Below are 27,736 nucleotides of genomic sequence, written 5' to 3'. Positions count from 1 at the left end.
CCAAATTATTAATTATCGAATGTCTCAACGCACTAGAAAGTCACTAAGGTCCAGAGAACATAAGGATTGGCTTGAGGTAAGGTGAGTTTAAGCAGTGGGCCTTCTATTTTCCAACCCAGTCTTAAACACGTCTTGTCTCCTACCTAGGCAGTTAAGTAAGTCCTGTGTGTACCATGGGAGTCCTGTCTTCCTGACATCAGAGGAGAGTTATGCCAGTTACTTGTTATACATACATTGCCTTGGAAATGTACTTTGTGCCTGTCACCATAGTAATTCCATGAAAATGATCTCAGCAGCCACTCAAAATCATTTCTACAAAACAAATTATAGCTATAATTAACTTCCTGAATTTACTCTGCCGTATAAATTTGTTCAGACCTCAGTGTTTCTTTTTAAAAGGTTAAATGAATGGAACAATCCAACATGAACCCAACTTCCATATTCCACGAAAGCTTTCACTCATTTTATGAGATGCCGACATGGAAAGTACAATTCAGTTAAGAGATTATTTCAGCATCTTTTTGCGAAGTGTGACAAGAATCAACACTTCAGGATGCGCCAATGCTATCATGATGGAACCTCATTTATAGAGTGGCTTTTATCCAAGCAAATGTGAAGTGCAGAAAGTGCTGTTAAGTGCCTCAACTTCTGTAAGCCCAGGATGAGGGCAGAGCATGGGGTTGGGACTTCTGCAGGCAGAGAATCCCCACGCTGGACCCTGCTCGACAGGGTCGTGCACCTTTGAAAAAATGCAGTGCTTGGTTCTTGGCACGTTTTACCTGCTTCACAAATTGTCTGCAACGTATCTTCAATCCCGGTGTGGCTTCTCTGCCATCCAGACCTTCCTCTAGGAGAAAATAGTTTGTATGTCTTTGGTTTGTTTGGAGACTTGTTGTTGTTGCTTGGCTTTTCGTTTGCCTTGGTTTGGTTTGCTTTTGGTTCTAGATGATGTGTGTTGCAAGTAGCAGTGCTAAATATGATGCCTTTCAGCCTTTTTTCTTTCACTAAACTAGGTTAATTTAGCATTTTCACTCCACGTGAATTGAGCCTTTCTACTACCCAAATGAGCAAAGGCAAAAGGAGTGTCAAGCAAGAACTTCAGTTACTGTCCTTTTAATCACATATGTATGGCTTATCTTCAGTGGCCATTTCCTTGCCTTGAACTGTGATGACACCCGGGCAGCGAACACATAGAAGAAAGCCAGGCTAGCAGCAAGCCTTGGGTATATGTTACTTACTGTTACTTGACGTGAACCATACTAATGTTGGAAGGGGGCCATGAAGAGGGAAGAATACCGTTCTTGCAAATTTGTCTTTGCACTGTAAACGTTTTAGGTATTCAGCTAACATCTTGGTAGTGCCCTGGAATCACAGAGAAACATCACTGATTTTTTATTTTTTTAGGGCAGCCTCTAAGCACCATAAGTAGTTTTCAGTTGCAGGTGTGTTCTCTGTTGCCCTCTAACTGAGCATGTTTCTTCAGGGAGCTCGGTGCCTCCTTCTAAACTGGAGAGAGACTGATCAAGGTTCCTACCGTGCAGTGTGACAGGTGATTTTCCTTCTTCTTGAGCTGGTTCTTTAAATCCTCCAGTGCAAATATACATCTATGTTAAAAACGGAGTGGCAACGAGTAATCTGTTCGGTTCATCTTCAGGAAACAGAAAGCCACAATTTCTCTTTACCACAGGAACACCACAGTACTTTGTACGCAAAATTAGCACCCTTTGTTCTGACCTCTGTGTATGGCATTAAGTAAGTGGTTTGTTGGGTAACTTACTTCTGAGCAAGCTTGCCAATGTGTATTTAAAGTCCTCTGCTTCCTCTGGAATAAATTCTTGTATGCAGTAGTTAAATAAATGGGAATCTCTTGTCTTTCAACATATATGTTCAAGATTTTCAATGCAAGGAGCTGATAAATGAGAAAACTCCATCTCTGTAGCCAGTTGATTTTGCATTTATGGTATGATCAGCTGATTTGTAGAATGAGATACAGATCAACTCTCAGAACATGGGCTTGTTAACACCATCAGAAAATTGAGACCGCTCCAAGACCATTCTAAGATATTTCCTAAAATTTCAGGTCTAGTCCATTTTTATTTCCTTCCTGCCTCACATGCCCAGATTCTCCAAGTCTTCCCCTCTTCCTTCTCCAGCCAGTTTTATAATTAAAGATGTCAGGTTGATTCTATCAGTCAGTAGAGAGCTGACTGCCAGCTAGAGAATCACTGGTGTGCATGGGGTAAGGCCAGTAGGATACTGACTAGTTACTTTGCAGGCAGATACTTTTTTTGTCTTAAAGAATTTGATAACCAGAAACCAAACCAGTTGTTGCTGAGTTGATCCTGACTCACAGCGACTCTATAGGTCAGAGTAGAACTGCCCTATAGGGTTTCCAAGGAGTGGCTGGTGGGTTCAAAGTGCAGACCTTTTGGTTGGAAGCCAAACGCTTAACCCCTGCACCGTATACCTCCAAAAGGGCAGTAGTTCTTTGTTAAAATCAGATTTAGCTCTAGTAGTCTATGATTGCATGAATCTTATGAACTTAATAACAGTATTTATTTTTAACATTTAGTTTCAGATTTAAGGATGTCATTCATATGGAAACAACAATAATAAGAATAGATAGATAGCTGCTGTCAAGTCGACTCCAACTCATGGCGACCTTATGTATGTACAGCAGAACAAAATGTTGCCTGGTCCTGTATCATCCTCATGCTTGAGTCCATCATTGTGGCTACTGTGCCAGTCTGTCCCACATGGGTATCCCTCGCCGTCTCTGGCCCTCTACTTCACCAAATATGATGTCCTTCTCTAGCAATCAGTCCCTCCGGATGACATGTCAAAGCAAGTGAATCAGACAGTGTTCTGTTGTGATCCATAAAGTTTTCAACTGGCTAATTTTTGGAAGCAGATCACCAAGCCTTTTTTTCTAGTCTTTCTTAGTCTGGAAGCTCCACCGAAACCTGTCCATCGTGAGTGACCCTGCTGGTATTTGAAATACTGTTCCAGCCTCATAGCAACATGCAAACCACCATAGCATGACAAACTGATAGAGGAGTGATGGACTAGTAAGAATGGTATTTAAATAGTGCTAAAACAAAATCTAATTTTAGAAAATCCATCTATCCCACCAACAAATATTAAGGACTATTTGCCAGGTACTCTTTTAGGTACTGTGGCAGAAATAAAGATAAGACATAGTCCTTGCCCAAGGTAGGTGATAACAACTAAATATTTGTGCTATTGTTAAGTTATAACAAGCTCTGCACCAGACATTCACTGTCAGGTATACCAGCACTCCTGTGTCTTGTATTTGGACACAAATAAATATGTTGAAGGCCTATCTATTTCCAATTCCATTAATGCTCTCACTCTTACGTTAAATTTTATTATTCACGAGTTATTTACTTTGCATATTCACTTTGTAATTGTGTATTTTGAAACCAAATCTGGTGTCCCATCCTCTCCAGGGCAAATAGGAGCATAGTCACTCTTTGAAATCGTCAGGATACCTCTCAGAAAAGGATATACCAAATTATGTCATTCTCAAAGCCACAAATTATTTTTTGTACTTTGGGAGAATGGAAAGGCAATGGAATATAACATTTTCGAAATGACAAAATTATACGGATAGAGAACAGATCTATGGTTGCTAGGGATTAGGGTTGGGGGGGGTAGCAAAAGGGAATTTCTCTGTGGTGACGGAGGAGTTCTGTATCCTGATTGTGGTGGTAATTCCATGATGTGATAAAATTTCATAGAACTGTATGTTGTTGTTGTGTGCCATTGAGTCCATTCGAACTCATTTTCAGAATTGCCCCATGGGGTTTCCAAGGCTGTAATGTTTATGAAAGTATTGCCACATCTTTCTCCCTCAGAGTGGCTGGTGGGTTCAAACTGTCAGCCTTTTGGTTAGCAGTCAAGTGCTTAACCACTGCACCACCAGGGCTCCATAGAACCATATACAATACACCCCCCCCCAAAAAAATGGATGTACATAAAAACTGTTGAAATCCAAATAAGTTCTATAGTTTAGTTAACAGAATCAGATCAATGTCAGTTTCCTGGTTTTGATAATGTACTCTGGGGTGAAGCATACATGGGAAGTCTCTGTAATATTTTTGCAACTGCTTGTGAGTCTAAAATTATTTCAAAATTAAAAGTTTTTTTTTTTTAAGGGAATGAGAAAGTATTATAAAAAAAACCAGATAAATTAAAAGTTAAGGGGACTAAACACTGGGAATATCTGACCTTAGACATTGTTACTTTGGTAAACTAGAAGTCACCTGGCTTTACATTAACCATGAATGAGTTAGACTTTGGGCAGAATTTAGGGCATGTTATGGTGCTGTCTTCTCAAAGGGGAAAAAGGAAATTCATTTCAGGAAAAGACTTTTATATCCTGCAAAAAGGCAAGAAAACACATCCTGACCTCACATGCAACTCTGTTATATTTTTATTTATAAAAGTAAGATCTTTATAAATAGCTAAAAAACTCTTTGCTTTAAACTCCTTTTTTTACCAGCCAGATCTGCTAAGCAAGCAGATGGTAGGAGACAAATTTGAATTTCTCTTCCTTTTCCCTCCTTCAACTTTTTGAATGAATTCTAAGTGACAGTCAGAGAAGTAAGAAGAGAAGTAGGGTGATGAGGTAATCTGTAGATGTATATCCTTGTTCTGAATAATGGCAGGTTGACTTTATCCATCTGCTTCTCAGACTTCTCTACTACCTTCTGATATTTTTCTTTTTCTCCTTCATTTCTCTCTTTGAAATTTTGCCCATCCCTTTGTATAGGCAGATTTGGTGTGATGGTGTAACTGACATTCTCATTGTGTCTTCCCTCCTCAGCTATCTTAATGACTTGGACCGCGTAGCCGACCCTGCCTATCTGCCTACTCAACAAGATGTGCTTAGAGTTCGAGTCCCCACCACAGGGATCATCGAATACCCTTTTGACTTACAAAGTGTCATTTTCAGGTAGTAACCAAGTCGATAAAACCCACTTCCCAGCTCTTATACCTTGAGTACATTTAGTGATCTCCGTAAATTTTGAAATCATATGGAAAAATATTAAGATATTAAAACATTATAGCCTTTGTGTCCATTATTATCGTTAGTTGCCAACAAGTTAATTCCGATTCATGGTGTTAGATACACAAATTTATAATATACTCCTGAAAGAGGAAGGAGAGGAAAGATGTAGAGGTGGGTTTCAGTTTAGATCACCAAGAAGTTAATGAAATGTTAGTTTGCTGGTGGTCGGACAAGATCAGTTATTGAAACATTGGTCCTAACTATAATTTTTTTTTAATTATTTTCTCTATGAGGACAATGTATATATTTTTCAAATTAAGTAAGAGACCTATTAACAATAGAAATTATGTTATCAGAAGCATTCATGTTGATGTTTCCTCCAACTCTTGGGAGAGACCAATCCAAAATTTCTCAGTAGCAATTTAAAAAATATGATATTTTATATCCATAAAATAAAGTTGCTTGAAATTTTTCAAGTGATTCTGAAAACAGGTTAATTAACCTAATCTAAATTTATGTAACAAAATAGAATGGAAATACATTACCTCTTCCTTCAACGTTGCCATTCTTTCTGGGTGGTACTTCAGCAGAAGCATTCTATATATTTTTTTTTTTCTGAGACTTAAAAAAAAATGAACAATACTGATATACTTTCATTTAATCTTTTATTACACAATCACTCAATTGTACTTTTAATTAGAATACAAACCTCATGGTGCTTTGAGAAATGAAGCCATGTCATCTCTAATGGTTTACCAGTGTGAATGTCTCTGAGCATAGAAGGTTGGATTCCTCAGGAGAGCCCATCCCACTGAAGAAGACTAAGCACAATACTGAGTTATGAAGTAGGAGTTCAGCTGCCATATAATTTAGATTAGCAGGCCATCCATCAGTCCCTGCCAAGGCACTGTGTGTTTTATTCTCATCAGTCTCTGCACCTGAGGTCACATCTGGCTGTCATATACTGCTCAAATAGACATAACTATAAAGTGGGTGACATTTTGGCAATATTTCTGCACCTCGGTTTTTCTCACCTATAAAAAATGTTTGGCTTAGATGATCCTCAAGGTACCTTTAGTATTCTGTCATACTTAAGTTTTGAATTTATAGCATTTAGAGAGCTTTCATTTGAGACACCCACATTTCCTCCCTCTTATTACCATAGTGTAGAATATTTTCAGAAAGCAGATGTCATTTCATGGGGCCTAGTGTGATAGCATTTTACAAAGGGAGCATTTCATATAAATGGGTAGCATGTTATTCACACGATGGCATCAGAGAGGAGCCAGCATTTTAATATTTCTAAAAACCTGAGAATTAGAGTTCTGATGTCCTTAGCATATAGATCTCCCTGGATGCATACTTCTGCCTCTCAGATGCTCTTCTGCACCTTGGAAAACTTGTAGAAGCAGCAGTCACAGGAAGATCCTTGATTTCTTGTATAGAGTTAATACTGTAAGGCGGAAAAACACCAGGAGCAAGCAACTACAGTTTCAACAAATGCTTAAACAGCTCTGCTCTCACTTTTATACCTACCGCAGTATATTCTCTGAGAGCATTTTATCCTGCCAACATTGTGGACATTTCAATCAAAATATGGATTCAGCAAATCAAGGAAACTCTGATGGATTGGATTCAGTGCCAGACACTGTGCCAAATATTTTCATATATACTTTATTATTCCAATGAATCCATGTATAGTGTTGGTTCCTGAGCAGTAACTCACAGACTATGTTACAAGCACAGACTTGATGTGTTAAAAAAAAAAAAAAAAAAAACCCTTAAAATAGTTCAATGATGGCCCTTGTATGACACCTTGTAACATCTTGATGTTTTCTACAACACTTCACTTCCAGCAGGTTAGCCACTTGACCAGGTTATTAAAAAAAAAAAAAAAAAAAGGCTAATAGCACCATGTTATTCAAGATGGCTAGACCAGTCCAAAATTATTACTATTATTGGGGGGGAGCCCCAAATGCTCATATTTAGTTGGAGCATCATAGACACACCCCCATATCGAAATATATAGCATCTTATGTCTTTTAAATGTGCCTGCAGACATTTCTAGCATTCTTGAGAAATACATGAAGACCTTTATTCTCATTTTACAGGAAAAGAAACTAAAGTTTAGCATTTGCCGTTAGGGCTTAGCACAAGTAAAACTTGTCCTGTTTTTGACCCTTCAGTGCTGTGATTAAATAAAACACACCATTTTGCTTAGTGCACAGGTAAGGATATTTTTCACAGTTATAATTTTCACACACATCTGGTAAATCTCGAGTAACCACAGTGATTTATTACCCAGAATGTCTCAACTTTGCTAGATGACAGAAGATGAGTAGATGCTCAGGGAATGTAAATTTTCATTGAATTGACTTGGATGCCATTCAGTATCTTTCCTAAGTGTGTAAGTGAAGCTATATTTGTATTGATTTTATTTTTTTTTCCTTTATATGTGATTAATGGAAATATTATTAAACTTGCAGAATGGTGGATGTAGGAGGCCAAAGGTCAGAGAGAAGAAAATGGATACACTGCTTTGAAAATGTCACCTCTATCATGTTTCTAGTAGCACTTAGTGAATATGATCAAGTCCTGGTGGAGTCAGACAATGAGGTAAGTGCTCCTTGGACAGACAGTGGATGATCATTTTAATACCTGATACATATAAATTGTAGGAGGTGGTGTGTGAGGCATGGGGTTAGCTGACTCTACTCATTTCTTGGTGGTTGATTTTGGGGGGTTTTAAACCAAAAAGCTAATATACATCTCTCTATTCCACGTGGTACACTCAGAGCTGTAAGATCTTCTTTCAAATGTATGAGCAGGTTCTTGAGTTCAGGTCTAATTAGCTCCTGTATGATACTTTTAACACTTACGCAGAGGCTTTGAAACTAATAACACAGAAATCCCAAGGCTAATCCTCAGGTCATTTTATGGGCTTCTTCTTGCAGGATAGAGTTGGGGAGCATTGGAGTGAGTCACCCTGTTTGGTTTTGTTTTCATTTTGTTTAAATCATTGTGTGGATGGGTGGGTCTCAAGGAGCATTGAAAACCTCTTTTGGCAAATGTGAATGACTTTGCAGCTGGGCTGTAAATCAGTTCATTGTGGAGTCATGAAGAGCCCTGGTGATGTGGCCTTTCTGTTCCTACAGAATTCTGTAGCTTGTTGCAGAATTTCATTTCTTCTTAGCATTTAGTGGTTGAAGAAGTATCCTTGCTAGGCCTATCCAGAGGACTGATGCGGTATTGTCTTCTTCCAATTACGTGCTAGCTTGACAGATATAAGCATGGATTTTGAGGATGTTAAAGTCTTGATGAGTCAGAGTTGATTTTTTTAGGAAAATGAAGGGACATAGAAACCATGCCTTTGAGCTGAAGTTCAGGGTGTGCGCATGTGCTGGGCAAGTAGAGGAGGTGCTATTGATATCCTCTAGAAGCACAGACTGCAGACTGACATGCCAGTAACAACAAGAAAAAAACCCAAAACCATTGCCATCGAGTCGATTCTGACTCGTAGGGACCCTATAGGGCAGAGTAGAACTGCCCCATGGAGTTTCTAAGTGGCTGGTGGATTTGAACTGCTGACGTTTTTGGTTAGCAGCTGAGTTCTTAACCACTGTGCCATCAGGGCTCCAACATACCAATAGTAAGTATTAAATATCCTTTGAATAGGGTAGAAAATAAAGAGAAGTGTGATGTTCCCCACAGCTGATTAAAATAAACTCTGGCATAGGAAAATGGAGTTTTTTAAAACCATTTTTAAGTGTACAATTCAGTGACATTAATTACATTCACCATGTTGTGCGAGCATCACCACTATCTACTTGCAAATGTTTTCATCAACCTCAACAGAAACTCAGTACCCTTGTCTTAGTTTCTTAGTGCTGCTATAACAAATACCACAAGTGAGTGACTTTAGTGAACAGAAATTTATTTTCTCACATTTTAGCAGGCTAGAAGTCTGAATTCACGGCACTGGCTCTAGGGGAAGGCTTTCTCTCTTTGTTGGCTCTGGGGGAAGGGCCTTGTCTCTTTTCAGGTTCCTGGTCATCTTCCTGTGACCTGGCATCTATCTTCCTCCATCTATGCTTACTTTCTTCTGTGCCTGATCTCCTCTTTTATATCTCAAAAAGTGATTGGTTGAAGTACACTCTACACTAATAATGGCCTCATTAGCATAACAAAGAAACCACTATTCCCAAATGGGATTCTATCCACAAGTATAAGGGTGAGGATTAAGAACCCAATTTTGGGGAGACACAATTCAATGCATAATAACCCTTTAAGCAATAGCTCCCCACTTCCCCTTCCCCTAACCCTTAGTAACTACTAATCAACTTTGGTCTCTATGTATTTGCCTGGTGTAGATATTTTGCATAAGTGGGATCATACAATATTTGTCCTTTTGTGTCTGATTTATTTCACTCAGCATAATGTTTTCAAGGTTCATTCATGTATCCGAACTTCACTTCTCGTTATGGCTGAACAATATTACATTGTATGTACGTACCACATGTTGTTTATCCATTCATCTGTTGATGGACACTTGGGTGTTTCCTCCTTTTGACTATTGTGAGTAATGCTATAATGAACATTGGTGTACAAGTCTCTGAACTTCACGCTTTCAAGTCTTTGGGGCATATAGCTAAGAGTGGAATTGTTGGGTCATAAGCTATTTGTTTTGTTTTGTTTTGAGAAACCACTAAATTGTTTTCCACAGTGGTTGTACCGGTTTACAATTCTACCAGTAGGAGATGAGAGCTTCAGTTTCTCCAGACCCTCACCGACATGTGTTACTTTTCGTTTTTTTGATACTAGCTATCCTAGTCAGTGTGAAGAGATATCTCATTATGGGTTTGATTTTGATTTCCCTAATGACTAGAGGGTCACTCTGAGCCAGAACGGACTGGATGGCACATAACAACAATGAATAATAACTTTCAGCATCTTTTCATGGGCTTATTGGCCATTTGTACATCTTCTTTGGAGAAATGTCTATTCACGTCCTTTGCCCTCGTTTTAATTGTCTTTTTGTTGTTGAGTTGTAGGAGTTCTTTATATATTTTGGATATTAAAGCCTTTTAGATATATGGTTCCCAAATATTTTCTCCTGATCTGTAGGTTGTCTCTTCACTTTCATGATGAAGTCCCTTGATGAATAAAAGTTTTTAATTTTGATGAAATCCAGTTTATCTGTTTTGCCTTTTGTTGCTCATGCTTTGGGTATCGTATCTAAGAATCTTTTGTCAGAAACTAGGTCCCAAAACTTCACCCCTGTGTTTTCTTCTAATAGTTCTATGGTTTTAGTTCTTATATGTAGGTAATTGATCCATTTTGTGTTAAATTTTCGTGGTATGTGGTATGGGTCCAACTTCTTTCTTTTGTAATTGGAAATCCAGTTGTCCCAGAATGTACTTTTAATGCTATACATGTGTCAGGTACACAAGAATTCCTGGCTTCTTGGTCCTTTTAACTTTTTTCCCCCCTGTGGTCCTTCATATCTCCATTAAAACGCATATCCAGTCCTCCATAGCATTTTCTTTTGTATGTAGCCTCGGTAAAGATTCCATGAACTAATATCCCACAAAAATATGAATTAACTTCTTGTATATTCTAGAACTTTTCTTGGGTTGTGGGTATATGGGCTTTTGAATCAACCACAGGGCTTCTTTTTAAGAAAGAGGCTTGTTTATTAGCCAGTCCCCTGTAGCTGGAAGGAAAAGTACCTGAAGAGCATACAGACATGTATGAGAATATGTTATTGAAATTTAAATTAGGTAGTTGCCATCAGATTTTTAGCTATAACATCTCTATATCTATATCTTTATATCTATATCTCTACCCAGTTGTTGTTGCATAATCCTTGGATGTAGTATTTTGAGCATATTACATATTTTGGAAGGAGACATATTACATTTCTGACTTCTTTGAATTTTGAATCAAGACAAAAAAATATTTTGAAGGCTTGAGTACTATGTGCTGGGTGCCAAAGATTCTAAAGGGACACACACACACCCCCACAAAAACAATGTTGACCTAAGGAGCTCATAAAGAGATATGCTTTTTATCAGAATAAGGAATACAGGAGAAGGACAGTAACAGTTATACGGGTTATCATTTCTCTTCTTTGGTTTCCCATGCAGTAAAATAGAATTTAAGAAATTTACCAGCTACACAGAAGACACAAGAAGCATACTTTTACTTCTTACCTCATTGTTTATAGCATAGCTGGAGGAAGACAAGAGTTTATCAATACAAATTTTATGAGATAAATGTGTCATATCTATACAGAAATATATGCAGTGATTTAATGCTTTTTCAGTTTACTACTTTAAAATTAACAAAATAGAAAAGAAAGTAGATTCCTCAGGCAACTCACCAGCTAATTCTAGCACATAAGTGCGATTCTTCATTTATCTAAACATTATAGGCAAAATCATGTAGATCATTTATTCCCATTTTACCTGATGTTGCTCATAGAGATCAGATTTTTAGGTAAAAGTGTACTATTTTATATTAATTAGAATAAAACAACATTGTTTGGATTCTCAAATGTTATATTTAAAGTTCCCATGGTAACTTGCTATTAAGTGTGTAGGTACTAAGTACGTTTAAAAATATCGTCCAGTTCCTTTGGTTCTTAGGATACGTTGTGGTATTTTGACCAATTACAAATTAATAAATCTATGACTTTTTCATTGGACTCCTAATCACTTGTGAGTATTTTTTAAGCCCAGGTTGTAATTTTGTGAGCTAAAAGTCAAGTTGTATGGTGGTCTTTGTGCAGACCTGAAGTCAAGGCTGATGGTAGCGTTGAAGGTCATTTTAATTAAGCATAAGAAGAAGAAAGCGGCTTATAATTGCTTCAGCTATGTTAGCCACAGACATCACTCTTGGTAATTAGGGAACACTGTCAAAAATATATTTCAGCATTGGGATGTAGTCCTTTGATCGTTTTTGTGTGTAATTATATTAACATATGAAAATATCAGTGCCTCATCCATCTTCTTAAATCATTAAGGAAATCCAGAACTATAGAATTCTAGTTTTCCCAGCCTTCTGTTTTTGGTGAGGCAAAACTGAAGTAAACTCCTGAAACATTTTGTTCTTGATTTTGAAATCTGATGTTCATAAGTTTAATCCAAAGCAGACTTCTTTGTGCCTCCCTTGGTATCCATTTGTGAGAAGAACCTGGGAATGGGTCCTGACAGCCTGCCTTTCTATCCTGGGGAACCGTGGAAAATGCATTGCAGACCACAAGCAAAAGCAGCTAAGGGAGGTGGTACAGATGACTGCTCTTGCTTTTAATATTCCTAAAATTGATGTATTCATCTTCAAGAGTTTGTGAATCTTCATGTATTTGTTTCTGTCTGTCTAGATACTTGGCCTTCCTAGTGTTTAGGGAATGAATTTCTTTTCTTTTTTTCTGCTCCAAAGAAGGAAATATATTTTTTAATACAAAACCAAACCTGTTGCTGTCAAGTCAATTCCGACTCATAGCAACCCTATAACACAGAATAGAACTGCCCCTTAGGGTTTCCAAGGAGCAGCTGGTGAATGCAAACTGCCAGCCTTTTGGTTAGCAGCCGAGCTCTTAACCGCTGTGCCACCAGGGCTCCTATTTTCTAATAGTGGGCTAGAATACTCCAGGTTGTAGAACGGCATTGATTTGTGTGTTCCCTGTGTCCTCTGTGATAACACACAAGCTCAGAGCCAACTGTTCTGTAATACCTTCATATTTACATTATCCCAATAGTGTCCCAGAAAGCCTGACGCACACAATAAGGCATCCACGTAATATATTTTAATTTATCATGTGTATCCAAAAACTATCACCTAGTCTTTATTTTTCTGGTTTTCTCTTACATGAACATCTGAACACTAATATAATGATGCTTTCTCAACATTGTCTCAAGGACTGAGTGTCTGAGTATCTTACAGACCAAGCTCTTTATAGAATCTCAGAGACAGACTTTTTTCCTTTCCACTTCCTTTAGAGTAGAATTACCCATATGGTTCCAAGGCTGTAGTCTTTACAGAAGCAGACTGCCAGATCTTTCTCCTGCAAAGCAACCGGTGGGTTCGAACCGCCAACATTTGGTTAGCAGCTGAGTGCTTAACCACGGAGCCACCAGGGCTCCTTAATATGCTATGGTTTTATTAAAATATTGAGATAACTCCTTCTACCCAAAAGTCACCTTTGGACTAAGATGGGTCCCCCAACATTCCAAACCAAAAATTTATCCTTCAAACCAGATTCTTGAAATTGCTTAATTGATAAAATAGTAAAAGGAGAAAGGAGACATATATAATACATAAACACTTTGTACTTGGTCAAAACTTGCTTACCTTTAATTGTTGTTTTTGTGCCATGGAGTCGGTTCCTACTCACGGCAACCCATTACCCATTGGAATCTCACCAGCTGACCTCTCTGTGAAGTGGGCAGATCAAGTTTCATTGTATGAAGTGTACTGATGAGGACACAAGAATGGAGAGATTAAGACTCATGGCCAGGGTCACCCAAGGCCACATCCCTGCTCTTCTAGACCATCTTTCTTTCCTCTCCCTCAAGTTGCCTTCCTCTGAGAGGTGAACTCAGAGGAAAAGCCAGAGGAGCTGATAAAGATGGCCAAGAGCAGGGGAATAGAATGAAAATCCTGCCTTTTCTAGAAGAAATCAGAACACCTCTATTTTACCTCCAGATATTTGTTAGACCAAAGTTCCTTTATTAGCTGTTCATTTGATTTTGAACGATCTTAAAACAAATGGTTTAAAATACTCATTTCCTTTGAATGTCTCACTTCTACCAGGTTTTAAAATGAAGCCAACCAAAGTTTGAACATTTTCTTTAAAAGTGTGATACGTGTATTTTGTTGTCCTCTAAAAACTCCAGGTGAGCTTTGGGAATTTTCTTCAGATAAAATTCAACTTTAGGGGGGAAACTGATGGAAAATTGAGCAAGGAAAGAATTCTAAGTCCTAAAGGAAACTTGTAAGTGGTTAGAAGTAGAAGCTTAGGTTGAAATATCTGGTCTCCTTTGTAAGATTGTTAATTGGATTGAGTCTAACACTTCTTTTACCAGCTCGTAATCAAATTATGAAATCATAAATTGCATCTTGTTCCTCAGGCCTTTGTCTGCTTGTCTCAGATTCATGACCTGATTAACAATGATGTTCCTGAATGAAGGCCTACTTTTTTATATCTAACCCCTTTCCCATCTCCTCATTTCTTCATTCGTTTTCAAACATGTGTCCCTTTTTAAAATTCTTTCCACTCACCACTTTTATTCCTCAGCTTTTGTTTTTCCTCATTATTGTCCTCCTTCTGCATTGCTTTATTCCTATTGCCTCTCTTGGGCTAGGAGCTCTCTGTTAATGAGTTTGAAGTCAGAAACCCGAACGTAGTATTAGTGAGGTTGTAGGGAAACAGGAACAAGTAGATGCTTCTTGTGTAAATGTAAATTAATCTTTTAAAGGATTTATATTGGACTTATATAGTATTTTTTTTTATATAGTATAATCTATGCAATAATTTTTAAGTGAATTATGTTATATAAAAATGGCAGATTAGTACATTTAGTATAACCCCATTTCTGAAATCAAAATGAACTACGTATATATAATTATTATACCAAAACCAACTGCCGTCGAGTCAATTCTGACTTATAGCAACCCTAGAGGGCAGAGTCAAACTGCCCCATAGGGTCTTCAGGGCTATAATCCTTACGGAAGCAGACCACCACATCTTCCTGCTGCAGAGCAGCTGGCAGGTTCACACTGCTGACCTTTTGGTAAGCAGCTGAGGGCTTAACCACTGGGTCACCAGGGCTTTTTTGGACACATAGTAAGATAAAAGAAACCACCTGAAAAATCAAGATGAAAGGATAGCAAGGATTGGAGGGTGAGATTAAGAATTAAAATAGAAATCATATGATCCTGTCTTTCCAAGTGGTTGTTCACAAATTTAATCGGGAGTCTTCTAGCAGCCAATGAAAGGAAAGGATCAAGGTCTGTTACAAGATTCATAGTTTCCTTAACATGAGACAAATAGTCAATAGAAGCTCAGCTTCACCTGGTACTGAACTCAGAGAGTGAATTCTCCTCCAGCTTCTTAAAAGACACACTATGGGTGATAGTAAATTTTATCCATGATTATATCACTCCAGGAAACCAAATATTAGAATCCACAGGGGCTGTTTCTTAAGCTTTCCTCAGCGTAAGTTGGTGCCATAACATCAAAGTATTTGATGGCCCCACACAGTATAGTCAGAACACACAGCTTGATGTAAGGATGAAACATAAGATAGCTAGGCAAGTGAGGTTTGTTATTTTCTGTTTTTATAAACTACTTCAGTGATACCCAAAACCCGTTGCCGTCAAGTTGGTTCTGACTCATAGCAACCCTATAGGACAGAGTAGAACTGCCCCATAGAGTTCCCAAGGAGCGCCTGGTGGATTCGAACTGCTGAACTTTTGCATAACAGCCATAGTTTTTAACCACTGTGCCACCAGGATTTCCTTCAGTGATACAGGAAAATATAAAATCACACTGTAACCCAAAAAACACCCCAGTGCAGAGATCGTAAAGTGTTGGCATATTTGCTTCAAATCTTTATTTTCACAGAAATGAAATGATACAGACACAATTACAGACCTAGTCAATTGTTGTTGTTAGTTGCCATAGAACCGATTCCGACTCAGGGCAACCCTGTGTGCGCAGAGTAGATCTGTTCTACAGGTCTTCAAGACTGTGACCTTTCAGAAGCAGATCGCCAGGCCTCACTTCCGAGGTGCCTGTGGGTGGGTTTGAACTGCTAACATTTCGGCTTGTAGTAGAATGCTTAATGGTTTGTGCCACCCAGGGACTCCTGAGACCTTGTATGTTGTTGTTACTGTTGGGTGCCATCCAGCTAATTTCGACTCACAGCGACCTCATGGGGCAAAGTAGAACTGTCCCACAGGGTTTTTTGGCTGTAATCTTTACAGGAGTTGATTGCCAGTTCCTTCTCCAGCAGAGCTGAGCCACTGGGTGGGTTCAAACCGCCAACCTTTTGGTTAGCAGCCAAGCACTTAACCCTTTATGCCACTGGGGCTCCTTACGTAAGCCTCTCCAAATGATTTTTCTCCTTCCCCAGAAGAAGCCACTGCTCAGTTTGACATTTTACTTTTCACTGCATGTATGTGTCAATAAACAATGTATAATATTGAATGAGGCGGAATCGACTCAACAGCAGTGGGCTTTTGAATATCAAATTCTAAATAATATGCCTGATAGTCAATTTTATAAAACTGATTTCATTTTGCAGTTTTTTTTGTTTCACTCAACATTGTTGTTGAGATGTGTTTTCATGTTGCTACATGTGGCTCTAATTCATTCATTTAAGCTTCCACATAATTCCATTGCGTGACTGGCCTACCGTGTTCCACATGTTTATATTGGCCAGTGAGGTCTTTTGTAATACAGATTACCTTTCCCTTTCCCTATCCTCGCATGTTCACCAGCGTCCCACCAAGACCCCGGTGAAGTTGTTTATCTTTCTCTGATTGATACGTAAAGTTTTAAAAAATACATTTGGGTTATTATCATTTGCCAGTGATATCCTAGAATTGAAATTATCATATAGAAATTATCATCTGCCAATGTGTGGTTTGTCTTTTCATTTTGTTTATTTTACAGAAGGCTTCTAATCTTAGCATAGTCGACGAACTCAATTTACTTTATTGATTGTATTTTTGTACCTTCTTCAAGAGTTCTTTTTCTTTCTGAGTAATATAAAAGTACGTGCCTTATTTTCTACAAAAACTTACAGGGCTTTGGTTTTCATAATGAGGTCTTCTATCGACCTATAATAGATTTTTGTATATGGTAGAAAGTAAGGATTTAATAACAGTTTCTTGCTGTATTGCTATTCGGTTGTCCCAGTATCATATATTGAGTAATAAGTTCATCATCCTTTTCCACTGGGGGTTGTGTTTGTTTTTGTTTTTTGGCTTTCTAATTATGAAACATATACACACACTTACAGAAAAGTACACAAATAAAAACTATGCAGCTCAGTGGTGTATCACAAAGCAAACATCTGTGTATCCATCACCAAGGCCGAGAAACAGAACGTCACAGCCCCATTGAAGACCCACTAGTCCCCCCTCTCCCATCTGGTAACCTCTGTTCTTTAAGGTAATCACTTCTTTGTTTTTCTTTCTAGTTTTGATACTTAAGCATGCATCCCTAAACACCGTTTTAAAATTTTTATATGAAGAGAATCAAATAGTTTGTTTTGGAGACTTTATATAGACAGCGTGTTATTTTGAACAATTATATAAAGGAAATCAAACAGTATGTTTTTGTGTGTGTGTCTGATTTCTTTTGCTTAACGTTTGTTTGTAAGGTATATACATTCCATATAATTCATTCATTTCCATTGCCATAGAGTATTTTATTGTATGAAAATACCACAATTTGTTTATCCATTCTACTCTTTAATAGACTTTTAGTTTATCCCCATCCTGAGCCACTACAAATAAGGCTACTGTGAATACTCACATACATGTCTCTTGGTACATATGTGTACACATTTCTGTTGAATCTATACCTAGGAGTGGAATCTCTGGCCCATCGTGTGCATATCTTCCACATTAGTAGATAAGACTAAATTATTTTCTAAAGTGAATATACCAACTTACATTCCTGCCAGCAGTGTCTCAGAGTTCCTGTTGCTTCACATTTTTGCCAACTCTTGGTATTGTCAGTCTTTTAAATTTTTGCCCTTTTGGTGACGAGGGAGCTGAGCAGTCATCCTTGCACATGCCCGTTTACTTTGGCCTACCCTCACTCTTAGGAGCCCCAGTAAGGCAATGGTTAAGCGGTGAAGTGCTAAGCAAAAGGTTGGTGGTTCGAACCCACCCACCAGCTCCACAGGAGGAAGACCTGGTGATCTACTCCAGTAAAGATTACAGCCTAGAAAACCCTATGGGGCAGTTCTATTCTGTCAAATAGGGTTGCTTTGAGTCAAAATCGACTCTCTGGCACCCAACAACAACAACACCCTCACTCCCAGTGCATAGCCCTAGTGCAAAACAACAGCGGTTCACTAGAACCCCATCCCCTCCAGCAAATTCCTCCACAGAAAAAAAAAAACATGGCCATAAATACTGGGCTCACTTATCTATACCTCTCCCCTTTCCCAGATCCCGAGCTGGTAATTCTTCACTACTTCTTAGCTCTCCGATGCCCTTAAGCACATGTGTTTTATATTTTGTTAGTTCTCCTGGTTGTCTTCCTTTCCACTGATGTTAATGACACATGTGCCATATATCAAGTTTTATTATACATGCAGCGTTTGGGGGGGGGGCTTCCTATTCAGTTGTATCTCTTCTACTTCTATACCATTGTAAAACAGTCTTTGAATTAATATTGTTTTATAATTACATCTAGTGGGTCAATCTGCCTATTTTGTGTTTTTCAGAGTTTTCTTGGCTATTCTTGGTTTTACTCTCCTGTTTGAAATTTAAGACCAGCTCATCACTTTTGACAGAACTTTTTTACTGGAGACTTAGTAAATTCATAGCTGAGTTTGAGGTTAGATCATCACCTTAACAGTATAGAGTTTTATCATCCATAAACATGGCCTGGTATACTTGTCATTTATCATTTCAAACTTAAGTCTTTTTATGTCGTCAGTTTTTGTAAATATTCTACATGTGCTTGATATTGTAATTTCACATTTTTAGTTGCAAGGTTCTACATTTATGCTGTTAAAATAAACTTTTTTAGTTATTCTGATCCTCTGTATCCTTAGAAACCCTGGCGGCGTAGTGGTTAAGTGCTACAGCTGCTAACCAAAAGGTCAGCAGTTCAAATCCACCAGGTGCTCCTTGGAAATTCTATGGGGGCAGTTCTCCTCTGTCCTGTAGGGTCGCTGTGAGTTGGAATCAACTTGACGGCAGTGGGTTTTCTGTATCCTTACTAATTTCTTGTCAGCTTAATGTATCAATCGCTGACAGTTATTATTTTTAATTTTGATAATGTTTTACTGGCATACATGTTATATTTAAAGTATACAAATTAACTTCTTTGTTGCTTCTTTTACTGTTTTTTTTAGTACGTCTTAAATGTTTTAAGTCTTAATTTCTTCTTTGTTTTTGAAGGCTACTTTTCTGGCTATAGAATTCTTGGTAATACGGTCTTTTTCCTTCAGCAGTTTGAGTATGTCATCTCATTGCTTTCTTTCCTCCCTGGTCTCTGTTAAGAAATCTGCTGCTAATCTTCTTGTGGTTATCTTGTATTTAATGAGTTGCTTTTCTCTTGCTGCTTTCAAGATTCTCTCTTTTTTAATGTTCAATAATTTGACTATGATGTGTCCCAAGTGTCTATCTCTGAGTTTATACTACTTGGAATTCACTGAGTTTCTTGGATGTATAGATTAATATTGTTCATAAAATTTGGGGAAATTTTCAGCCATTATTTCTTTAAATATTCTTTCCTTTTCTCTTCTTCTGGAATTCCCATTACACATATGTTGGTACACTTGATGGTGTCTCCAGGTTTCTGAGACTATTTTTTGTAACTTTTTTTTCTTTTTCTTTTCCTTAGACATGGTAATCTCAATGAACTTATCTTAAAGCTTCTTTATTCTACCTGCTCAAGTCGGCTGTTGAGTCCCTGTAGTAAATTTTCCACTTTAGTTATTACATGTTTCAACTCCAGGGTTTCTACTTTTTTTTTTTTTTTTTAAATATAATTTCTGCCTCTTTACTGATATTCTGTAGATGGTGAGACCAGTTTTCTCATACTTACTTTTAATTCTTTAGATATGGTTTCCTTAAGTTCTTTGGACATATTTATGATACCCATTGCCATCGAGTTGATTCTGACTCATAGCGACCCCATAGGACAGAGTAAAACTGCCCTATAGGGTTTCCAAGGAATAGCTGGTAGATTCAAACTGCTGACCTTTTGGTTAGCAGCCAAATGCTTAACCACTGTGCCACCAGGTCTCCATAATTATGATTGCTGATTTAAAGTCTTTGTCTAGTATATTCGATATCTGGACCTCCTCAGGGACAGTTTCTTTTGACTGCTTTTTTCCCGTGTATGGGCCATACTTTCCTGTTTCTTTGCATGTCTTGTAACTGTCTGTTGAAAACTGGACATTATAAATAATGTAATGTGACGGTTCTGGAAATCTCTTTCCCCAGGTTTATTGCTGTTAGCTTGCTCAGTGACTTTCCTGGACTAATTCTGTAAAGTCTGTTTTCTTTGTTGTGTGCAGACATGGAAGTCTCTGCTTGTTTAGTTTATTGGTCAGCTAATAATTGGACAGAAATTACCTAAGTGCCTTGGACCAATAAGTCTCCCTGCCTTTACCAAGGGGATCAGGAGGTGGGCGCGGGGGGGAGGCGCATAGGGAGAGTGTGGTATGCCTTTAATACTCTGGCAGTTTACAACTCTGCCTTAGCCTTCACTTTCTGCTTCCAGAGAACCTAAAATTCAACCACAGATGAGAGATTACGGCCTTCTCAGGTCTCTCTTAGTCATGTGAACAGCCATGCATATGCGTGTGTCATCCTAGATTCCCAGCTATGTGTCAGAGCTTTTCAGAGCCTCTTATTGACATCTCACGTTCCAGATTTTCCTTCTAAGTTTTTTAATCAGCCTCTCTTTTACCAAAAAGATATCTCAACTGGTATCACCACCTCAGGCAGCTACACTGTCAAGCAATTGCTGCTGGCTGTTTTGTTTTTTTTTTTAACAAATGCCCTAGGGATATAGCTGTTTGCACTGGATGAGCTTTGAGTATGGTCAGATAAGTCCTGTGAATGGGGTTTTTTCAGGGAGTTGCCAGGTAGGTCAAATAGTGGCCATTCTCTGGCAGTGAGGCATTTGAGGGAACTCTAAACCCATCTTGTTTTTTCTGGTGACTGTTAAGCTGCAGTTTGTCACAGCTATTGTGTCTAGGAGACTGTTGGTTTTCAAGGATATTGCAGAACTGGGAAAGGGGGATAGGAATAGTACAAGCTAAAAGACCACAAAGCTTGCTGTTCTCACTGAGATTCAGCTATGTGTGTGTGTGTGTTTTCTTTCTTTCTTTAATAAATGCTTCGCATTGTCTCATGAGAAAGCATTCGATTGTGTGGATCATAAGAAATTATGGACAACATTGTGGAGAATGGGAATTTCAGAACATTTAATTGTGCTCATGAGGAATCTGTACATGGATCAAGAGGCAGTTGTTCGAAGAAAACAAGGGGGTACTGCGTGGTTTGAGGTCAGGAAAGGTGTGCATCAGGGTTATATCCTTTCACCATACCTTTTCAGTCTGTATGCTGAGCAAATAATCTGAGAAGCTGAACTATATGAATAGAAATGGGGCGTCAGGATTGGCGGAAGATTCATTAACACCTGTGCTATGCACATGACACAACCTTCCTTGCTGACAGTGAAGAGGACTTGAAGAACTTACTGATGAAGATCAAAGACTAGAGCCTTCAGTATGGATTACACCTCAACATAAAGAAAATCATTTTACTTGGATCTACAATCAGCAACAATGGAAACAGCAGTCAAGAAATCAAAAGACACATTGCATTGGGCAAATTGGCTGCAAAAGACCTCTTTAAAGTGTGGGAAATCAAAGATGTCAGTTTGAGGACTAAGGTGCGCCTGACCCGAGCCATGGTGTTTTCAGTCCCCTCATATGTGTGCGAAAGCTGAGCAATGAATAAGGAAGACCGAAAAAGAATTGATCCCTTTGCAATGTGGTGTTGGCAAAGAATATTGAACATACGGTGGACTGCCAGAAGAACGAACTAATCCACCTTCGAAAAAGTACAACCAGAATCCTTCTTAGAAGGCAAGGATGGTGAGACTGCATCTCAGGTACTTGGGACATGTTATCAGGAGGGATCAGTCCCTGGAGAAGTGGAGAAGGACATCATGCTTGATAAAATAGAGGGTCAGCAAAAAAGACAAAGACCCTCGACAGGATGAATTGACACAGCAGCTCCAACATAGCAACAGTGGTGAGGATGGCACAGGATCGGGCAGTGTTTCATTCTGCTTTGCATAGCATTACTGTGAGTCCAAACCGACTCAGTGACACCTAACAACACCAATATATTGTGACAAATGTTTGGTTATTTTCAGAGTCTTTTAAAAGTTGATTTTTACAATTTTGCCACTGTCCTTGTTAATCTTTATGAAGGAGCGGAGTGGATTTTTGGAGGTCCATTCTCTGCCATTCCATAAATGCTTCTCCTAAATTGAATTTTAAAGGTAAATTTGACCATACCATAATTGTGAAAATACAATTGATGTGTGAAAATGGCTTTTTACTATTAGATAAAAAAAAAAGATTAAAAAGAATGAAGGGTATAGAGAAGTAGACATTCATATATGCTGCTGATTAAAAAAAAAAAAAACCCACTGCCATCGTTCTGACTCATAGCAACCTCATAGGCTTTCCAAGGCTATAAATCTCTACAGAAGTAGACTGCGGAGCTACCGGGGGTTTCAAACTGCCGACTTTTTGGTTAGCAATCGGTTGCTTTAACCACTGCATCACCAGGGCTCCTTATATGCTGCTGATAGGAGGGTTCATTGGTACAGTCTGCCGATAGTTTGTCAATGTGTAAGAGCCTTTAAGGTGGCGATACCCTTTGATCTACTAATCCCACTTCTGAATTGGGATTAGGAATTGATACTAACCAATTGTTTAATTGGTTACATGCCCCAAAGATATATGTACATATAACATTGTTTATAGTTGTGAATAATTGAAAACAACTAAATTATTCACTAATAGAAGATTGGTTAAACAAATCAAGGTGTATCTAAAAAATAAAATATTATGCAGATATTAAGAATGGTAATATGAATGTATAAAACCAAACCAAATCTGTTAGCTGTCGAGTTGATTCCGACTCATAGCAACCCTATAACTAATATTAAATAGAAAGTTGTTTGTGATAATGTTGATATACATGTTAACTTCAAAGTAGGATACATAACATCTGATTTTTAAGGATATTTAATACAGCATTTATATGTTTGTTTTTTTATATATATATGTATACAAAAAATGTCTAGAAGGTTAATGCCAAACTGTAGCAGGGATTATGTCTGGATGGTGGGATTAAGGGCAGTTTTATTTTGTTTCTTTCTTTTTATTTGCAGTTTCTAAATTTTTCTCTGAACAAATAGAGTGTGTGGATTAAAGAAATAATAAATCTGTTAAAGATTAAATCTTAAAAAATGCTTATCACTTAAAATCTGGTTATATAAAAATCAGCTTTTTAGTCTGCTTTCTCTTTTACTCATTTCCTTAAAAAGCATAAAATGAAAATACAAATGAATGGAGAAATGTCTATAAATGGCTGGTCAAAGAAGCTTAGCAGTATTAAAAACATCCATTTTCTGTCAGTTTGCTGAAAATGTCTTTAAAAGTGAGACAGCCTTCAGAAATAATACACATTAACAAGATCATTGAAATCAGGGAGACAGTTTTATGAGGCCAGAATATCTCTCAACACTTATTTGTTCATCTTAGATGGAGCAAAGGCGCAGAGTTTAAAGCTCAAAACAAAGAAGAGCTCTACATGGTAGATGATCAAATGAAAATACTGTGGGCCCAAAGCCAGCGGAATCCGGACCACTTTGGTGCCCAGATTTAAACAGCTGGGGTCTTTCTTGAGCGCTATCTGATTCTCCTTTTTTTTTTTTTTTGAAGAGAACAATTTGTCTTCTTGTGGAGAGTCTCTCACAAAGCTTAAAATCATTATCTGACTTTGTTATTCTCTAGAGAAGTAGCACATTTGACGAACTCCATGCTGAGTATTTAATAAAAGGTCTGGACAGCTGGAAGTGTTCTTCGAATGGGACAGTATTAAAATTCAGGGACCTGGATGATATCACTCTCACTTTCCAGGTATCTCATGCTGCCTCAGGTAAATATGCTGCAGCGGGATCGCTAACATTTTCATTCATGAGCCTATGAAGAAAACCAATACATTTTTTGCTTTGTCAGTTAATATAATTTGAGTTGCCACTTTAAAAATGACTAATTCATCCAGGAATAAGAAAACAGGGATTTCTTTAAGGGCTTGTCTTACTCATCTAGTGCTGCTATAACAGAAATACCATAGGTGGATGGCTTTAACAAAGAGAAATTTATCCTCTCACAGTCTAATAGGTGACAAGTCCAAATTCAGGGTGTCAGCTCCAGGGGAGACCTTCTCACTCCATTGGCTCTGGGGGAAGGACCTTGTCATCAATCTCTGCCTGGTTGAGGATCTTCTCAGCACAGGGATCCCAGGTCCAAAGAGCATGCTGTGCTCCTAGCACTGCGTTTGTGGTAGTACAAGGTCCCCAGGTCTCTCTTCACGCTTCTCTCTTTTATATCTCAAAAGAGATTGACTTAAGAGACTATCTAATCTTATAGATCTCATCAATACAACTACCAGTAATCCATCTCATTAGCGTCATACTGATAGGATTTACAGCACATAGGGAAGTTACATCAGATGACAAAATGGTAGACAGCCATACAATATGGGGAATCATGACCTAGCCAAGTTGACATATATTTTGCGGGGACACAACCCTAACCATGACAGGGGTATTGGGCAGCTTTGCTGTGCCACTCCAAGACAGGCTCTGAAGAGGTAACAGGGAAGCAGAAATAGATTGTCTTGGTTTGAGTCGCAGCTCCACCAATTTCAAGCTGGATAATCTTAAACCTGGATGGTGGCGCAAACAGTTAATGTGCTTGGCTGCTAACTGAAAAGGTTGAGGTTCAAATCCACCCAGAGGCGACTTGGAAGAAGGGCCTGGTGATCTACTTCAAAAAAAAATCAGCCGTTGAAAACCTTATGGAGCGTGGCTCTACTCTGACACATAAAAACAGAGACTGAAACCAACATAGCATTTAAGATACAGCTACTCATATTCATAACATATATTTGTTATCTGCTTACATGGTTGGTTTGTCATGGTGTTTGCATTAGTCTTTGTGATTGAAAGAGGACAAAAATCCTCTTAAACTAGCTTAAGCACATAGGGACTCACGCAACCAGGAGGAATGAGGGCAAAGTTGCCTTTAGGGCACCTTGAACCAGGGATTTGGTTGGGAATATCTCTTTTTCTCTTCTGCTTTTCTTTGCCTCAAACAGACCTGAATCATATCTTCATTGCTTAGCAACTCAAAATAAAAGGGATTTTCCACTCCAACTCCAAATTGAAAAATCTCACGGAAGGGGGATGTAGTACTGCGGTTGTTCCCGTGTACATTGCTTGTTGACCCAGTGGTCAAAGACAGAATGTGTTTCCAGGAGATTAGGGAGACGGGAGAAGTGGGCAGTTGGTTGACATAAACAATAGCCACTAGTTGGCGGTTTCTACACATGAGTGAGTTAGAACCATTTTGGAGTTGTGAATTTCATTTGGTGAGTCATGAGTAACATTTTTTTAAAAAAGCGGCATAGATTTAAATGAAATTGAATAGAAATTAAAGACTGTTGCATTCAGTACAAAGTATTGTTTCATGAAACTTTTGTTTCCATTTTATTTGTGCGTGTGTGTATAGTAAGTAACAATATAAAGAGTATTTCTTATTGTGGGACACAATTTAAAATGTTTAACTTTTACACTGCCCAGTGCTCACTGGTATACTACCTTGTACATGGGAGGTCATCTGCTTGTTTCTAGGATCTTATTCTCCAGTATAAGTGACCAAAAAACCAAACCAAACCCGTTGCTTTCTAGTCGATTCCAGCTCATAGTGACCCTACAGAACAGAGTAGAGCTGCTCCCATACGGTTTCCAGGGAGTACCTGGTGGATTCGAACTGACAACCTTTTGGTTAGCAACCATAGCTCTTAACCACTGTACCACCAGGGTTTCCCCATTACAAGTAGGCATGAGGAAGAGAGGAAGTTTGGAGTAGCACACAGCCGCAGTCAGAAAAGCACTTGCTCCCCGACCTGCCAGTGAGTCACATAGGAAAGTGCACCAGGGGCTGAATTAGGCTAGGCAAAAAGGCTGTAACAAAGAGTCCAAATGACAAATGGCTCAACACTGTAGAAGTTTATTTCTCACTCCCAGAGCTATCCAAAGTGGGAATTCCTGATGGGTGGGCAGCTTTCCTCGCCATGAAATGCAGCAACATAGATTGCTTCCATCTGTGGCTTGGCCATCCTGCAGGGCCTCACTGTCACCTGCATCCTACAGGGAAGAGAAGGTAGGAGAAACACTCCCTCTTCTTCAGAGCCTTAACCCAGAAGTGGTACACACGCATTCCACTGGCAAGTTGCAGTCTATGGCCACCTGTCACAGCAGAGAAGGCTGGGAGACACAAAGCAGCTGCCCAGCCATGGGCTTAGCATGGGTGTGCAGTAGAAGAGAAGGGGAGAAGAGAATTGGGTGGTCAGATAACACAGTCCATCCCAAGTGTCCTCATTGGAAAGGAAAATTCTCACCTGCCAGGGGAATCCCTTTGTCTGGTAATAGTTGTGCACTGGGAGCCCTTCTCAAAGGAACTTATAGAACACTGGCCCTCCACACCAGCCCATCCTCAGCTCCTGGCCCCCTACGGTGAATTGCAAGGGCCAGAAGTAAAAGATTTTTATTGGAACAACAGAGTCTAGTTACTAACAGGGTTAGGTTTTTGTTTGGGGAGTGGGGGAACTTTTTTTTTCTCTGTGACTCCAAGTAATTTTCAGAAAGAGCTGCAGCTGTGTGTTCAACTCAGTTTTCTTGTTTGACAGAGAAAGTCTCTTCCACTAACGGTCACCTTCATAGGCGTTCGACCTGTGCAGTCCCACCAGAGAACGGGGTGTGAGGGCTCACATTTGGTTTAATGCCCTGTGGTCGCCATCTTGAAATTCTTAATTTTTGAGCACGGGGCCCTGTGTGTTCATTTTACCTTGGGCCCTGCAAATTATGTAGCTGGCTTTGTCCACTAAACCCTGAAGTGAGAGATTAGTAGATAGAATCATTTTTGCCTGTGCCCAGAGTGCTATAGACACCTTTAGCTCTTCTTGTGCTCATGGGCAGGTGCTACTTACAAGAGGAATGTATCTTTAATTCTCCATTAAGCTTAGTTTTACCTATGCCTCTTAGTTTTGATTCTCATTTTTAAAATGTCACCAATGTGCTCTTACTGATTAATTTTCAGCATGTTAATACATACTGTAATTAGCAGCTGATTTGTTGCCACACTTCCCCATTGGTGCCAAACTGACATGCCCAATGAGGACATTAAGAAATGAATCACTGATGCTGTGGCAAGCCCAAACTTATAGCTTAACGTATGCCCCGTTTCCCCCATCCCCTCACTGCCCCCGCATCCGTTAAATAGGCTGTCAGCTTACTGAAAAGGAAGAGACAGCACAGAATTTTAAAGGCCTTTCACTCAGGCTATGTATTCATTAAACTGCGTTTTTAACATTCAGTGCTCATGATACCAAGACTTCTTCCTCTCCTCATTCTTAGAGTTGCCCGTTGACCTGGGGATAATGTGTAGATCCACCCCCTCACCCGCTAAGAAACAGCACCACTTATTAAAAACGATGGAAGAGCCATCAAACAAAATAAAAATTGTTTTATTTTTCATAACATGAAAATGAAAAATCCTTTGAATAGTTTTATCCTTACTTTGCGATTAAATTTCCAAATTGTCCACTACTCAGTAAGAGCCCCCT

At 38.8% G+C, this 27,736-nt stretch overlaps 1 protein-coding gene across 1 annotated transcript in view; it reads left to right on the top strand.

The window, feature by feature from the left end:
• Window positions 1-27,736, top strand: part of LOC126083358 (guanine nucleotide-binding protein G(q) subunit alpha) — a 325,195-nt gene that overhangs the window by 244,227 nt on the left and 53,232 nt on the right. Inside the window, exons 4-5 of the mRNA XM_049897022.1 lie at window positions 4,850-4,978; window positions 7,522-7,651. Coding sequence (XP_049752979.1) covers window positions 4,850-4,978; window positions 7,522-7,651 — 259 coding nt within the window. The remainder of the gene's footprint in view (window positions 1-4,849; window positions 4,979-7,521; window positions 7,652-27,736) is intronic.

The sequence above is a fragment of the Elephas maximus genome, chromosome 9, assembly GCF_024166365.1.
Source record: "Elephas maximus indicus isolate mEleMax1 chromosome 9, mEleMax1 primary haplotype, whole genome shotgun sequence".
In the NCBI taxonomy this organism is placed as follows: Eukaryota; Metazoa; Chordata; class Mammalia; order Proboscidea; family Elephantidae; genus Elephas; species Elephas maximus.
This window is presented reverse-complemented; position numbering and strand designations above follow the sequence as displayed.